The following is a 17,614-nucleotide window of genomic DNA, read 5'->3' on the forward strand; positions in this document are numbered from 1 at the left end:
ACAGTACGTTTTTATCGTTCTTCTATAAACGTTGAAACGTTTAAGAACGTATAAGAACGTTTACCGAAACGTTTCAACGTTGTTTTCAATATTGAATATTTTTTTTTCATTGCTCGTAACTTTTTCGAAAGGATGATCATAGAGAGAGCTGGGATTTCTTGCGTTAGTATCGTCTCGGTGTCCTCTGTCCTCTCATAACAAAATTGGCGTAGGTTGTCATGGAACAAAAAAAAAAAACGTTCCGAAAATTTTCCAAGTCCTGCGTTAAAAAATCTTAAATTTGCAAATATCTCGAAAATGGTAAGAGTTATCGAAAAAATATATCGAAAAACACCCCCATTCCGGTAGCGAAGCTACCCCCCTGTCGATTTTGGAGGTGGAGAATACGTGTACCAAGTTTTGGTGGTCCTGAGGTCAAGAGGTAAGAAGTTAGCCCACCCTCCAAAATTTTGATCACTCGTTACTTTTGAACAAATAGTCGTAGAAAGATCGGGTTTAGTGCGTTGGTCGAGTCTCGGTGTCCTCTGTCCTCCCATACCAAAATAAACATAGGTCGTCATGGAACCAATTTTTCATCAATCGAAAATTTTCCAAGTCCACAGCATTAAAAAATCTTAAATTGCAAATATCTCGAATTTTTGACAAACAGAGGTGTCCCATAGGATCTTTGAGAAAAACAAACACGTGAAACTCTATAGAGGTGTGGTAATCTATAACCGCAGCCGTTAGAGAACCTTTTTTTTTTTTACTTTTTTTTGGTTGGGCACCACGCACCCCTGGCGAGGTTATATAGGGGCCAGGGATTCCTAAAAAAAAAACAATTATTATTATTATTATTATTTGTTTGTTTGCTTGCGTCACAATACGGAAAAAATAATGAGAGGCATGCGCGCGTGTGTGGCACATCGTTGTTCCCCCGAGAGAGAGAGAGGTTTACAAAGGTCACGATATATAAACATTTTTGGTCCCGGACTTGGAAAAAAATTACGATAAGGTGCATTCGTACTTCAAGGATGAGAAAGTGAATTTACTCGTACCGGCTTTTCTGCGCCGTGAAACATCGTCAGCGCAATAAATGAGGCGCGGAACGTGGAGAGAAAGTGAGATTTTGAGGTTTCCATGCGATTTTCTGAGGGGTCGAAAAATCAGGGTTGTGCTCAAAGGCATATTTTGACTACTACTCTAGAGCTAAGTATTAGTGCAAGATCTTAAATGTAGTGCCTAAGGAATGTAACAAAACAAAGAGTTCAGGAAATTGCGTTGCGCGTTTGCGTTGTGGTTCGAGATTTCGAACAATATCTTTCATCGCTGTTATAATGATCCTGAACACGCAATCGTATAATGTAGTTAACAATTAAGAAGGTGGTATTATTAATCGTGTGTTGAAATCGTGCGCCGAGTGTGGAAGTGGAGAGAAAAAGGTGCATGTGTCTTTAATGACTGTGAAGTGGTTTGTTTTTATCGTTGTGGAAACTCGATGCATGATTTGATGTGACGCGGTCGCGATCTGTCTTTGTTTAATTAACAACCCGGCTGGGTTTAGTGTTTGTTGGTGGGAGGGTTCGGAAGGTGGAATTGTCCTGTGTTGGCTCCTTGGCGATGGTGAGCAATGTGTTCTGTGGTTGGTGATGGTGGCGGGTGGGCAATCGGTTGGGTGGTTGGTGTTGGCCGCTTCATTTCGTTACGTTACAACTCCCTGGTTGAATGCTTGCCATTGACTCAGTGCAAGTTTCAACTTGCTACAGTTGCTACACGATTGTTGAGAGCGTCTGACGTGAAGTTGTGTTTGTGAGGTGCGTTACAAAAATGGACTGGCAAAAGTTTGAACAACGTTGTGCCATCAAATTTTGTGTTAAGCTTGGCAAATCCGCTACTGTGACTTATTAAAAGTTACAAAGGGCTTATGGAGAACATACACTATCTAGGGCACAAGTGTTCAGATGGCACAAGTCCTTTTTAGAAGGCCGAGAACAAGTGGAAGACGAACCTCATGCGGGAAGACCGACAGTCTCACGACAGTCACACGACAGTCTCCATCAATGTTTTTTTTGGCAAAAGAAAGCATTCCTGTGGTTCCTCAGCCCCCTTATCGCCGGATCTCAGTCCCTATGACTTTTTTTTATTCCCCTTGCTCAAAAACCACTTGAAAGGACGCCATTTTGATACTTTGGATAATATCCAGAAGAGCGTAACCGACGAGCTAAAATGTATTCCAGCAGAAGCCTTCCAGCACTGCTACGAAAAATGGAAACAACGCCTCCATCGCTGTGTAGCTGCCCAAGGGAACTATTTTGAAGGAGATAACCTTGATTTGTAAAAATAATAAAATTCATCGTTTACAGAAAATCAGTCTCATTACTTTCTTAACAGACCACGTATTCCACTATATTATTACTATATTTCACTGTATCTAGAGGGCCTCCCCGATGGCGCAGTGGTAGCGTCGCCGCCTTGTAATCAAGGGGTCCCGGGTTCGATACCCGGTGGAGGCACAAGTGGTTCGGATCCCACTTTAAACTGTAGGTCCAGTCCCGATTAGCCTTACTGTGCATAAAGTGGACTTAAAACGCCAACTCAACTCAACCCATTGTATCCAGATATTGTATTTCATTGTATTATTATATTGCAATGTTTATGATATTGTAAACAGAAATCCAGAAGTAAATGTAATGTGATTCATGGACGAAATAAATCTATCTATGTGCCTCCCCGTTATTCCTTGATTACGTCAAAGCTTCCTAGCACGTAGCGAACGAAAAATACCAGTTTTTACGTGTGGTGTGCAAAGCATCAGAGATATAACAAGATTGATATATTTCTAGAGTTGAAATTTAGAAGAACCGATTACTAAGGTAATTATTGTTCACACTCATAATTGTCATTTTGGAATGCGTAACTCGTCCGTATGAGGAAATATTTATTTAAATTTTTGCATCACAATTTCTGACAAAACCTCAGTCATCGTGCATCTTACTACCTTTTTGTTCTTAAACTTCCCAAATTGAACGACAGAGCGCGCGATACGGTTTTGTTACCGCACCCCCCCTACCTTTTCAGGTCAAAAAAAACCCTGGGCAAATTGTTCAGTGCAAGGCGGTCGACCTTCGAGAAGGAACGTACTCTGCGCTCCGTCCAAGGAGCCAGGTGCAACTGACGCCAGTTGCTTCGCTTGTTGTATGCACTCTGGTCGTACTGGGGAACCTCTTCGGTAAAATACGGCGTCAAAAAATATTCGAGCAACTGATACATTTGCAGAATTCCAGGATTGCTACTATTGTCCAGCAAACAATATCAGGTATGTGAATACACACAAGTGGCGCCAATTTATATGGGCCTGTGCAATGGACTTCCGCAAGATTTTTTTCCAGGGAGGGGCAAGGAAGGTATTTTTTTCCAGGGGGGTCAAACTAAGGCAAATTTTCCACAAAAATAGTGTTGTTCCCTAAAAAACATTGCTTAAATTTTAATTTATGGTGTTCATGCAATAATTAACACATATTATTGTGGCTACAATGAAATTATGTGTGTGAAATACATATTTTTTGGTTGACTTTCATTTTCCAGGGAGGAGCTTCAGCCTCCTTGCCCACCTTCCGGACGCCCATGGGCCTCCAGCCAATAATAATTTGCCTATAAAAGAATCCCGCGCTTGAGAAAACAAAATGTTTCAACACAATTTTCACGACTTGATTAGAGTTTTATCAAAATATTCCGGTACACTTCGCCCTTTGTACCCTTTCGAGGAAGTGAAATGTTTTGTATGGTTCATGAAAATGTTGTTTATGAACGTTTTCAGTTGTGTTTAGCTTGGGAAAATGTGTTATTGTGAAACACAATATGTTTGTTACCTTACCGTGAAGCACAACAGCCAAAAGGCTTCATAGCAGCGGCGTATACTCTGGATCATCTAGGTAATCGCAGATGACCCGGCTATATTTCTTTTTTTAAAAAAATATACATTTCTTCGCAATATTCTTCCAAACCAATTTCCATGCATACATTTCTTTGCTTCCAGCGCGCGAATGCTTCCAACCATTTGCCGCTGACAATGTCCAGGAACCTTTCTCCAGCCGGTGCAATGACGTCAGGGTGAGATTCCACTATCTTCCATTACAACCCTTGGCGAGGAGAGAGGGGGAAGGAAACACTGCTTCTCAGGCGCGGTGATTCCGTGGCCAGGGTAACCTCCTTCTGTTGAGAGTCCACCCGTCGCACTTTCCACCCCCCAGAACCTTAGCATTTCCCTACCCTGGCAACCCTACAACCCTCCTCCGCAATTCTCTCCTGAAGGTTTTTGTGTCGTCACTAAACATAGAAGCTGTGTTTTTTATGGCAGGGAAATTCCTCAGGAACGGGAATTTTGGGTTCACAAATTACCTTCTGTAAGGGAAACAGGGAAAACATTCCCGGTAGAGTGCGAAGAACAGGAAAATATGAATAAGGGCAAACCAATTCTACGCTAATTTTCACTTTACATTTGCTTCTGTCTTGCTGATTTCTGTTACTTGAACAGAAATTTATCAAAGGAAAAAGCTTAAATATTGAAGAGAAGCAAACTAAATTGAAATTCAAAGCTTAAGCAATTAAAGCACCTATATGCTGACTCCCCCCATTCTTGTATTTACAAAAATAGTGATTGTTTCTTCTCTCTAATCTTCAAAAGCAGCGAGAGTACTTCTTTCACGGAACTGAATATTTTTTAAAGGGAAAGATATCAGAAATAAATTATATATAACTATATTAGTTAATTTAAGTTGCTATTCCGCCTGCTTAGATTAATAGTGATGAAGATGAACGAATTAAACATATAAGGAACAAACACATCAAGCACGTAGTCAGGTGGAGGACTCGGTGGGCTGAAACCCCCCTCCCCGAAATCCTACATATATCTAATTTAAAAAGCGTATGGTGGTAATTAATTTTACTTCATTAGCAGGATTAAACATCTTGCATAATACGTTGTAATAATCGGAGATTCATCATCAGGACTTCTACACCCACTTTTTTTTTAACTTTATGTGGCGACTGGTAATAAGGGATGAGTACCCTCCCCACCCCGAAATAAAATTCTGGCTCGGGCCTGCAACGATTCGAACTTTTAAAACCTGTCATCGCAGAGAATTTCGAGCTCGGAAAGGGATTTTTTTTTATTATTCATAGGGAATTTCATTCTGAGCCAGGAACACAAAAACAGAAGTTTGGCGCGTGAAACTGAATGCGTGTGGTCTTTGTGCTGTGCTTGGTGTTTATTATTTATTTAGGTGTTAGTGTTTGTCGTTATAGTGCTGTATTAAAGGATAAAGGATGTGATAGAAGATTTGCTGGTGAAACCTTTTGGAACAAGATCTTTTCAGGAGAAAATTAATACAGGTAGGCCAGTGCCATCGCTTCAACGTACTTCTATATACAAAGACAAAAATCTGGAATATGTGAGGCATTTTACGCAAGCAAATTATGACAAAACACCATGGTTGACAGGAAGTACAAGTGTTAATAAGCTTTTTTGTTGGCCGTGCTTACTTTTCGGGGCTGAAAAGAATGTATGGACGCGTGGCAGATACTGTGATCTTAAACAATCTTTGCAAAGCTTGTGCCAAACTTCGCACGGGGTAAGTTGAATTTTGCACTTAAATTAATATTGAGGGGTTTTATTTCACTAGCGCACGCCTTTCATTTTATATTTCACAGGTTTTTTTTTATAGCTTTATAATACTCTCGTTTTAATATTTGAAATTCTACACTTATATTAAATTGCAATAACGAGAATTAATTGATTGTAGTAGCAGCAATAAGACAAATATTCTCACACAATATTCATAAATCCGATATGGATCCTGACATAAATTGCACGGAAACTTTTGGAGTTTGAGGATCAAGGGTCGGAGATTACCCACTAGTTAGAACCAGCATACGCCACTGCTTCATAGCACCCAACAGGACATTCAACAACGGCAGCTATAATTTTACGTCGTTAGGTTAGGATTGTTAGGTTTGGGACTGATAGTTATTTAGTTATTTTCGACATGTTCTTTCGCTATTTGAGTGTGCATAAGATTGCGGCAAAAGTACTCGATGGCAGGATCAAATATCTGTTATTGGTGTTTTCCATGAGCTGGAACTAACTTTATATTACGCAAAGCATTGAAATCTGTCTATTAGAAAGAAAATCATCATAATTCTCGAGGGGTACAGAGTGTGAACGGCCCTATTTAGTATCAACTCGCTGACTGCAGTACGGGTCAAAAAGTAGTTTTCAGTGTTTCTTTACGCTACGAACATTTAAAACACTTGCAAATAAAGGTAATGCTGTTTTATTTAAAAACTATGAACATCCATCTCTGCTTTTGGCTTCTACCCACAGGCTTTACTAGAAGTTTGAAAACTGACAAAAGTAGGGAGACTGGGTCATATTTGAACTTTTTTTTCATATTAAAAAATGTTTTATCACTTTTTAATAGAAAAATAAACAATGTTCTGTAACATGTAAATATTTTTATGCACAAAAATCTGTTTTTCAAGTTAAATAGATTAAGCAGAACATCGTCAAATCAAATCTGCCCGATGCATGGGGTCATTTAAACAGACACGGGATACTTTGCACAATCTTATTAGAAACCAGATGTTTAATATTACATACTGTACAGGGTGTACCAAAAGTCCCATTACCCCCTCTTTGAATTGTAGACAAACCTGCAAAATGTTATTTTAACAGCATGCCTATGATGAGAGGATGGTATACCATTAAATCAGACCAATGACCACTATTTACTCCAGCGGGTCTGTGTGCACACCGCAATTTTCATGGCACAGTATTATTTGCCTCCAGGTGCGATGTGAAATCCTCCGTAACATAAGATGTCAGATCTTGATTTAGGGGTGGCCATTTTAAGGGAACAAACTTATTGAACGAGGATCGCCAAATTTACCAGCACCTTTAAAATGGCCACCCCGAAGTCCAAATCTGACATCTTGTAATAATGCGCTATGGGGTCACATCAAACAGAAAGTCGCCCATAATCGTTAAAAGACAACTGAGGAACTTCAAGAAGCTGTTCGCAGTGAGTTTGCTTCCTTCACGCCAGCCAAGGTACGGAGGATTTCACATTGCACCTGGAGGCGAATAATACTCTGCCATGAAAATGGCGGTGTGCGCACAGGGTAAATGGTGGCCATTGGTCTGATTTAATGGTATACCATCCTCTCATCATACGCATGCTGTTAAAATAACATTTTGCAGGTTTGTCTACAATTCAAAGAGGGGGGTAATGGGACTTTTAGTGTAGGCTAACTAATTATCGTAAAATACGTAGGTTACTACCACAGATAAAAGTATTTAAGGCCCAGATTTTTATGTAGCCAAAACATGTGAAATATGCAGAAAATATGGTGGAAATAAGGTATGTAAAAATGTGATATTTACAGCAGTGCTTAAAGTGGGGGAAACGTGGATGGTTGCTTTCCCCAGTTAAGAAAATTTTCATAAAGCATTCCCAGCGCTAGAATAATTTACATGGGTACTTAATCTGCTGTCTTTTCACGATCTCTCTCGTCGGTTTAAACGCTAAAATTTCAAAAATTGAATTGTATGAAGTGTTTCCATATATCTATAGGGGGTGGGCATAGTTTATTTTACCTGCTCAGTTCTGCTTCCCTTAGGAACTACCTTCTTTCTTAAACCAAGCATCACGCTTCACTGGGTATCGAACCCGGTATTTCTTGATTACAAGGCAACGTATGTCCATCGGGGAGACGGACATACAATTTAACGTCTGTTTCGAACCACGATGTGCCTGTACCGTGTATAAAATCGGGGACCCCTTGGTTAAAAGACGATTAAATTACCTCTATGCTATCGGTGACGTCCACGTTGATGATAAACTTTCGTAAATTTCTCTTGATCAAACGTATGGAACGGGAATGTAATTCGTGACTTTTCTCTATTTTAGATAGTATTGGCCATTACAAGACCTGACTTGCGCCCCCCCATATTGAAGACAATTGGTGTTCTGACGTCATTGTTGTATGTCTTAAGTGAGTTCTTAGGGTACATTTGCGAGTATGTGGGTAGAAATATTTGGGGTGGGAGGGAGAGGGTGTATTCGGCCTGTCGTATGATTATCTTAGGTCTGGTGACACTAATTTCCTTTCCTCGGATATATTTCACGGGGCAACAACGTACCCTAGACCAGTGCTTCTCAACCTACGGGTCTTGACCCGGTACCGGGCCCTGGTATCAATTAATACTGTTTTGCGAGAGGTTCATCTGAAACTGTTTTTCTTCAATCATTTTCATTAAAATCAAATTAATAAAATATTTATCAATTATCACATTAACAACATAGATTAAACATTTCGTCTCCGGGGTATCATTCTACACCCTCGATTTTCCGCACATTTCATATATTTTCGTGAAAATATTTAGTTCCTCATAACAGTGTTTATAAATAGCGCGGACGGTAATTTTTTATATCTACGTGCTACGAAACTTAAGTTTTTCTTACAATTAAAATTCCTTGCGTAACGTCAATGAGGTTTTTCAGGGCTTCTATGATGGCGAATGTTGGATTCATGTCACAGTCGCAAGTCCGAAGATTTTCGGATCATGGATTCATGTTACAGGCGCACGTCTGATTTTTTCCTTTTTCTTATGATTGACTTGTGCAATGGGAACATTTGCGATTGCGATATGTTATTTGTGATATATTGGCGGGTTGGAAATTTCAGATATTGGATTTTATTTATGAGACTTCAGAAATTGGAATTAATTATTTCTTTTTGGCAGCTGCAGGCCGAAAGGGGAGGGTTGTATTTTCTAAATGACTTGTGGGATGGGATAATTTGAGACTTCTTTTTTTATGATTGGACGGGAGTGGAGGGTGGTATTCTGTGGAAAAGGACAACAAGGACTTATAACATAGTTACTTCATTCTTGGACTTTGAAATTTAACTTCTACCCGCAATTCAGTGCCAGGCCTTGGTAAAAAGAGGTAAGTTACCTTCTTAGGTTTAATTTCAGCCTTAATTTTTGGTATGTTCATGTGTCAATGCGGAAAACAGTGAGAAATAATTTGGGGACAGGCGACTCCGGCCAATTTCTAACATGCCTTTAAAAGGGATTCTATAGATAAAGGCGGGACCGCGGTAGCGGTAGGGGGCGGTAGGTCAATTACCCCAGGGGCGGAGCACGGAATCGGTGGGGAATTTGGACTCAACAATTTCAAAAGAAAATATCTCAACTTCAAACGGCTGTACATTCGTATATACTTGTCTCCGCGCTCCAAATTTTTGTTCCTCATAATTTGCATCACATAATCTTCATAAAAAAGAAAAAAATCTTCCGAAATCGAGGGTGTAGAATGGGACACCGGACCAGACACTTCCAGATTAGTATCAAACATGCCAATTATTGATTTATAAATGTATTTGCTATATTTGATTTTGTGACAATTTGACCAAACTCGACGATGAGTGATGACATGATGAAATTGATGAAGGTACACTTCAAAAGGATACCTGTAACCAGCTCTGGCGCCACAGCATGTTGTGATAATATTCATTTGATTAATATTATCTACCCGTTACTGAATTGGTTTGTTTTCTGGTCCTAGACTAATTTCTTAGAGACTGGCCGGTGTGCAGTAGTGGTGTTCTGTGAAAACATTGTTACCCTCTTATCTCTTTCTCTCTCTCCTTCTCTCTAATTCTGATCTCTTTTTGTTCTCATTTTCTTTTTTCTCTTTCTCTTTTTGTTCTTTTTCTTTCTCTTTTCTTTCCTCTTTTCTTTCCTCTATTTCTCTTCTTTTTCTTTTTTAATCTTTTTCCTCTTCTCTTTTCCTCTTCTGCTCTTTTCCTCTCTTTTCCTTCTCTTTTTCTCTCCCCTCTCTTTTTTCCATCTCTCCTCTCTTTTTTCCATCTCTCCACTCTTTTTTTTCCAACTCTCTCCTCTCTTTTTTCTTTTCCATCTCTCTCCTCTCTTTTTTTCTTTTCCATCTCTCTCCTCTCTTTTTTCTTTTCCATCTCTCTCCTCTCTTTTTTTCTTTTCCATCTCTCTCCTCTCTTATTTTATTTTCCATCTCTCTCCTCTCTTTTCTTTCTTTTCCATCTCTCTCCTCTCTTTTTTTCTTTTCCATCTCTCTCCTCTCTTTTTTTCTTTTCCATCTCTCTCCTCTGTTTTTTCTTTTCCATCTCTCTCCTCTGTTTTTTTCTTTTCCATCTCTCTCCTCTGTTTTTTTCTTTTCCATCTCTCTCCTCTGTTTTTTTCTTTTCCATCTCTCTCCTCTGTTTTTTTTCTTTTCCATCTCTCTCCTCTGTTTTTTTTCTTTTCCATCTCTCCTCTGTTTTTTCTTTTCCATCTCTCTCCTCTGTTTTTTTTCTTTTCCATCTCTCTCCTCTGTTTTTTCCTTTCCATCTCTCTCCTCTGTTTTTTCCTTTCCATCTCTCTCCTCTGTTTTTTTTAAACTTTGGAAACTTATCCTGAACTTGCATGATTGGTAACTTAATGGGATGTTTCATCATTTTTCTAGATGTTACATAATAGAGCACGATTTATTTATATGAATGTTATCCTTAGCAAATGTAAATAGCTTCACTGCAATCTCATTTATGTTTAAAGGTACTTACTTTAGTTACATTATGAGTGAAGTAGTGCTGATAATATTTGTGAGGATTCAAGAAAATGAGATGTTGAATATTTGTGACTTATTTTCTCACTAAAACCCAAATGGTAAAAACTGTTTTTTTTGTAATTTGTTTCAGCTGTTCTACTTCATATGTGCAGCTTCCCTAAACAATCTGTCGCTAAGAAAAGAGTTGTGCCATTGGTCTAAAGAAATTCGGGATAACCTCTCTCACATGCAACAATGGATACACTCGTAGGACCATAAAATGCAGGTAGGTTCTCCTTCAAGAACTGTGTATGCAGTGTACATAAATTAAATTGATTTAGTAGAACTTCATGATGAAAGCTGAGTATTTTTAAAAGAAAATTTCTTGCTGTGTCTTCGTCCATGTTCCAACTATTAGTTTTTCAGGAACAACATGAGAGAAAAGCGAGGGAGGAAAAAGAAGAGAAAATGAATGAATTTATGGCAAATTTGTCTTTTTCTCTGTCCTCTCAAAGTTCTGAAGATTAATGCTAGAATCTTTCCATTCATATAAATAACAGAAAAGATGAACATTTATTAGTTGTAGTACAATTAGTAATAAATGTGTACTTGCAAGATAAGTTGGATCATTAAGTGCTGCATAAATGTTGTGGGAAATTTCAGTAACAAATGAACATCCTTCTTCCTTCCAGGACAAGAATGTTCTCTCAACGTTGGATCAAATTGTCCAAGCAACTTAACTTCTGCAGCTCAGGAAGACAAAGATGTACAAAGTGTTTGTGACAGATGTGATGAGTTATCAGCATTCCAGGTAAAAGCTCCTTCCAAGAATTCATTTCACTATATATATATATATATATATATATATATATATATATATGTATATGTATGTAAGTTCTTTGTACTCTCAGCTTAATTGCAGTCATTACTAGGGCCCGGGACTTTGTCCTATAAAACTGTAAAATATGTATAAATATGTCATAAAGTTTTTTAAAATGTCCTAAATTAAAAATGCAGAAATATTCGCAGTGAAGCCAAACATATGCACAACAGTACATTCAAATTCTCATTGTACGTGAATTCAGTATCTTCCAGGGAAGATTAATTAGGTTGGGGGTAGGATATTAAATTAAGTGAGAATCACTTTTAAGCGAAGAATGTAGTGAGAAAATAGTGAAAATATTGAGAGGTTCACTACAATTATTCTGTTGCATTTACTGTGTCAAGATTCAGATTTACACCTTTTGTGGAAACTAAAGCATAATTGGCAGCTCGGTACAGCTCTGATATATCTAGGCAATTAATACACAAACATAACATTTTTAGGCAGATTTTAACTACATAGAATCTGAAAAACAGCCTAGAAAATTTTTGTCAACATGTGAACACACAATATTATTTCCATTCCACGATGCACATATCTTTTGTCTATATGTTATACATTATGTATCCAAAAACTTAAGACATGATGGAAATACACATTCATGAATGTCATGCAAAATATTTCCATGGTTTTCATTATTCCTTTTAACTATAAACCAGTTGTTGACTAAATTTGTTTCATAAGGTATCTCTGTTACAATAATTTATAGAATAATGTACATAATGATTTTGTACATATCAATCACCTTTGGTGAAAGTTCATTAATCTCATAATGGTGTTTTATAAGGCTCTAAGGAAAAGAAAGAAAAAAAATGATAGGGTGAAGCTCATACAAAAGGAAATGTAATCTGTAAATACCCTTAAATTTCTCACTATTTAAAATTCAATAATATTTATAGGCAAGAATAGCAAACATTTTGTGTAGAATAATATACAAAATACTAATCATGTTAAACCACAAAAAGTGTCATTAGCATTAAACTGCAATTAAACATAGCAGCTGCTCTTTTCCAAACTATCATTAAAATTACCAAAATTCAGCTACAAACACTACAAAAAATATTTTCTATAAAACATATTTTAAGTTACAATTATATACGTAGTACATTCAGAATGTTTTATTTTCACTGGAAGAAAAGTTACTGAAATTATTAGTTTCATTTACACTCAACAAACATTTTCATAGTAGGTTCATGTATAGAGTATCAGAAAGCCAAATGTATATTTTTTTTTGCTCTAATCAATCTGTTCAAATAATTTAATGACCATTTACAAGGAAAAGCTTTTCTATATAAAAAAACAACATACTAAATACCATACAAGCATTTTTAAACTTGTTTTTTAAAAATATTTAAAAAAATCATTTTAAATAATAAAAAGCTAGATTTAAATTTAAAAAATCAAGATACTTGCTGTTGAACAGCCAGAGGAATTGTTGAGGTGGAGTAAAAATGAAAGTTGAAATCCAATAGCATGTAAAATATACCTCTCGTGTTGCTTCAAATTTGGATTTAATATGGAATTTGGTATATCAACTGATTTTGCAAACCCAGGTATCTTGTGAGGCTGTTTTTCAGATTCTATGTAGTTAAAATCTGCCTAAAATGATTTTGTGAATTATACATATAATTTATGTTCATGAATAAATATTTTAATAATTACATCTCCACTTTACAAAAGTACCCTATAAAATAATTATGAACATTGTAAAAATACCTTTGACTTCTTAAAAATGCATCTGCTTTCCAAAAGTTATTGAAAGTATTGAAAAATTCAATGTTTTTTAGGCAATTGTTTCATATTTTTCACTCCACCCTAATAACCGCACAAAGTAACTTTGAAAAAGAAACACACAAAAAACCAGATGTGAGTACGTAAAATACCATATGTACTCAGAAAGATTAAAATTATGGTCAAGTTGACTAGTACCAATATATTGTTACTGGAAAGTATAAGTTTGAACTTAATCACCAATATCAGCTGATTTTGCAAGCTCAGGTATCTTGCGAGATCTGCAAGAATGTTGCATAATATTTTTGCATTAGTTTTCATCACTTTTGTAAAAATTTGGTGACAAAAATGAATGTCATACAGGGTGTCCATAAAGTCTCACCCCACCCTGGGTATTGTGAGAATGGCTGTAAATAGGATGAAATGGCGAAACACGTATTCCATGATGTTCAGGTGGAAAAGTTTTCTGACCAACCATTCACTACCCGAGCCCCCACAACTGGGTAGGCTGAGGTCTGCTCAATTTTTTCAAATAGCAAGGGGGTCGAAGAATGTCGTTTGAAAGGTCTTATCATAACAATAATACAGCAAATCTGGGGTCTCTACGTAGCTCCAATTGACAAAGGCATGAAATCAAATGTGGAAAATGACCAGCATTGGAAAGGACTCCAACTCCTACAGTAGTAATCCTAGATAACAGTGGGAACTGGAAATGTTACTACACTGTAGCATATCCTAGCAGTGTCTACAAATACGTACCCCTCCACCAAGCTTCCGTACACAAAACCGCATATCATCGCGCCCCTTGAGATTGCTACCAGGAGGACACTGACAGACATGCACAATCGCAAGTCAAGGCAAATGGTGAAGGAGGCACGTAGTTACATGTACAATGTCAACTGAAGGCAAATGGCGTGGGGGGGGGGTGTTACAAGATGTTGCAACACGTACACCACTAAAAGTCAAATTGAGCTTACCTACTATTTACAGGAGATGTTTGAAATGAGCCCAATTCATTTCTTGGCAGTAGCACAGACTAGTATGAAATGCACGTCGCACTTTGCTAAATGTGTCTGCTGAAATGTGTCTACAGGCTGCTATTATTCTTTGTTGGAGATCAGTAAGACTACTACTACTAGGTGTTCGTTCAATTACTCACGTACGTTCCAGTCACAGCTGTAGTGTGCAGGACATCCATCTTGCTGAAAAACTATTGTCCGCATCAAATTCAGGCACACTGTTGACATCGACTGAGGTTTCTACAAGGCCCGTTACCAAGGGATCCACTGTGTCACGTAGAATTTGCAGGTACAGATTACCGTTTAAATTGCCATTAAGGAATAGGGGTCCAATTATGTGGTTTCCTAAAATACCTGCCCACACATTAACCTTCTCAGGTCTTTGCGTATGGCCTTCCCTCACAACATGGGGATTAACATCTGCCCATACTCGAACATTGTTTATTAACACAGCCATTTAGGAAAAAGAACTTTCATCACTGAAACAGATTTTGTGTAAGAAGTTCTCGTTGTTAGCAATCCTGTCGCACAAAATTTCGCAAAACTCAATTAGTCTATCGAAATCATTTCCTAGTTGTTGCTTTATCTGCATTTTGTAAGGATGAAATTTGTGTAATTTTAACACCTTACTGATAGAACTCCGTGGAATGTTACTTGCATCTATTTGCCAGAGACGTTTCACGGTTTAGTCACACAACCTATAACTTCAAACACTGTTGCCTTATCGATGTGAGGTCGTCCTGGACGTCATCTGTCATTGACACTTTGCTTTTCACGGAATTTTTTCACAAGGTCTGAAACATACTTATGGTCAATACTAGGGCGTTGGGGATACAATTTGTTAAATCGTCTAGCAGTGGCACGGTAGTTTCTGCCACATTCACTGAAAAGAAAGATAATTTCCACTTTGTCTGCGCCAGAACGTGCCCTCCAGCGCCGTTCATTTTTCTCGTCGTTGCAAACACTTTAACCACCAATACACACACACACAAACAGAACCACGGTAACGGAAGATACAGGAAACACGTTAGTAGAACAGTGTGTACGACACTACAACTCTTCGAAGTGACTTTGAAATACTGGACGTAGAACTTTTGCGATCCAGTCTGTTTGCTTACGAGAACACAAGCAGAATGGTCCTGTTGAATCTTCATCGCAGTAGTAACTGATTAATTGGTCTGGTTCGATACTCAGTCTGCATTCTCCTTCAAACAAGTGAATGGAGCTCATTTCGAACATCTTCTGTAAATAGTAGGTAAGCTCAATTTGACTTTTAGTGGTGTACGTGTTTTAACATCTTGTAACCCCCCATTTGCCTTCAGTTGACATTGTACATGTAACTACCTGCCTCCTTCACCATTTGACTTGAGTTGTGATTGTGCATGTCGGTTCTTTCCCTCCTGGTAGCAATCTCTTTTGGGGGGGGGTGTACGTATTTGTAGATACTTCTGCTAGGATATCTCCGAATCATGCTACAGTGTAGGAACATTTTTCCAGCTCCCACTGTTGTCTAAAATTACTACTGTGAGGGGCCCGGGTAGGGAATAGTTGGCCTCAAAACGTTTTCCCCTGAACATCATGGAATACAGTGTTTCGCAATTTTTCCTATTTGCAGCCGTTCTCACAATACACAGGGTGGGGTGAGACTTTATGGACACCCTGTATATGTATTTTAGAATTCTTATTCTCACATATGTTTAAGCAAGAGTCAATGCCATGCAGGGATCAAAACATTATTCATGCAGCAATATCTTTTCAATTAGACTATATAAAGTCCTTCCAAGAAAATCAGTACAATCAGTTCTTTTTTAAAATAACTGTGCAGCTTAACTGCAATTAAATGCAATTACAAGACGACAAAGTAAAACTTTGTTTTAAAACTGCAACAAGAAATAAGCTCATGTGCAATGTTCAGTTATTTTTGCAGCCATGCTCACATTATTTGCTGCTTAAAGGGGTATATGGCTCATCTGAAATTTTCCATTCTAGAGATACTGAGATGTAATAAATAAAATTTTGTGAAACTTTGTACTTTCTGAAAGACAGAACACTTATTATTATTATTATTATTATTATTATTATTAAAGTAGGTGATGTATAACTTTATAAAGCAGGGAGTCGTAACGTACCCGTAACGTACCCGCACATAACATTCTCCTCATAGGGGATTTCAACATCCCTTGCATAACAAGCGACGAATACAACCTCGTTAACGCCACTCCTGTATGTCGCGATTGATACAATCATATGTGCTTTTTTCAATTACGCAGCGTAAATAACATTCAAAATAGTAACGGCAAAACTCTCGATCTTGTTCTAAGTAACGTTTTTGGCATGCAGTTGACACGAGAAACTCAGCCACTCGTGCCTGAGGATAAGCATCATCCTTGTCTCGTAATTGAAATAAAGCACAGAAAAATGACACAGAGTAACAATCCACCAAACAACCTCTTGTACAATTTCAAGAAAGCTGACTTTAACAAACTATACAACAAACTATCGGTCGTTAACTGGGATACACTAAAACTCTGTGATAACGTAAACGAAATGACAGATATGTTTTACAACATAATATACGAAGCATTTGACGCGTGCATCCCCTTAAGACGCATAACCCCTCCTAAATATCCATGCTGGTTTACCGCCAATATAATTAAAAAAATAAAAGCCAAGGCTCACCACCACCAAAAATGGAAGCAAAACGTAGGTAACCCAGTTCACCATGCCAACAAATTTAAAGAACTCAAAAAAGAAATATCAGCCGCCCATAATAATTACTTGTTCGACATCGAAAGCAATATTCAAAGTGACCCGTCACTTTTCTGGTCGTACATAAATCGCAACAGGCAAAACAAACAGTTTCCAGTTTCTTCAAACAATGAACCCATATTAAACCTGAATACCGTCGTTGATGAATTTGCGAAATACTTTCAATCTGTGTACGCAAACAATACGGCAAAGTATAACCTCGAGATCATGGCGGGGCACACAGAGTGCAAAACGCTAGATTCACTCAACATTCAGATGATCAGTATGTCTGAAATTGAAGCAGCTGTAAAAAAATTAAAGCCAAAGAAGTCGGCGGGGCCAGACAAAATCCCACCCTACATCTTCAAAGGATGTGTAGACATTTTAAAAATTCCACTCTTTGTTATCTACAATGCGATATTATCTTCCACGCAGTTTCCCGAACGGTGGAAAGTTACTGCTGTATGTCCAGTACCGAAATCCTCGGAGAACAGAAACATACAAAACCATCGTCCTATAGCTCTTTTATCTGCCCCTGCTAAAATATTTGAGCAAATCTTATATTGCCACATATATAACCATGCCAAAGAAACTTTATCTGAATTCCAGCATGGCTTTCTGCCCAACTG

The 17,614-nt window shown here is 37.8% G+C and overlaps 1 protein-coding gene across 1 annotated transcript in view; it reads left to right on the top strand.

Moving 5' to 3' along the window:
* LOC146002305 (uncharacterized) overlaps positions 1-17,614 on the top strand; it is a 61,826-nt gene that overhangs the window by 27,570 nt on the left and 16,642 nt on the right. The window contains exons 2-4 of the mRNA XM_083140017.1: positions 3,058-3,295; positions 10,756-10,890; positions 11,297-11,415. Coding sequence (XP_082996143.1) covers positions 3,058-3,295; positions 10,756-10,826 — 309 coding nt within the window. The 3' untranslated portion in view covers positions 10,827-10,890; positions 11,297-11,415. The remainder of the gene's footprint in view (positions 1-3,057; positions 3,296-10,755; positions 10,891-11,296; positions 11,416-17,614) is intronic.

This window comes from Lepisma saccharinum, chromosome 18 (assembly GCF_977018435.1).
Source record: "Lepisma saccharinum chromosome 18, izLepSacc3.1, whole genome shotgun sequence".
In the NCBI taxonomy this organism is placed as follows: Eukaryota; Metazoa; Arthropoda; class Insecta; order Zygentoma; family Lepismatidae; genus Lepisma; species Lepisma saccharinum.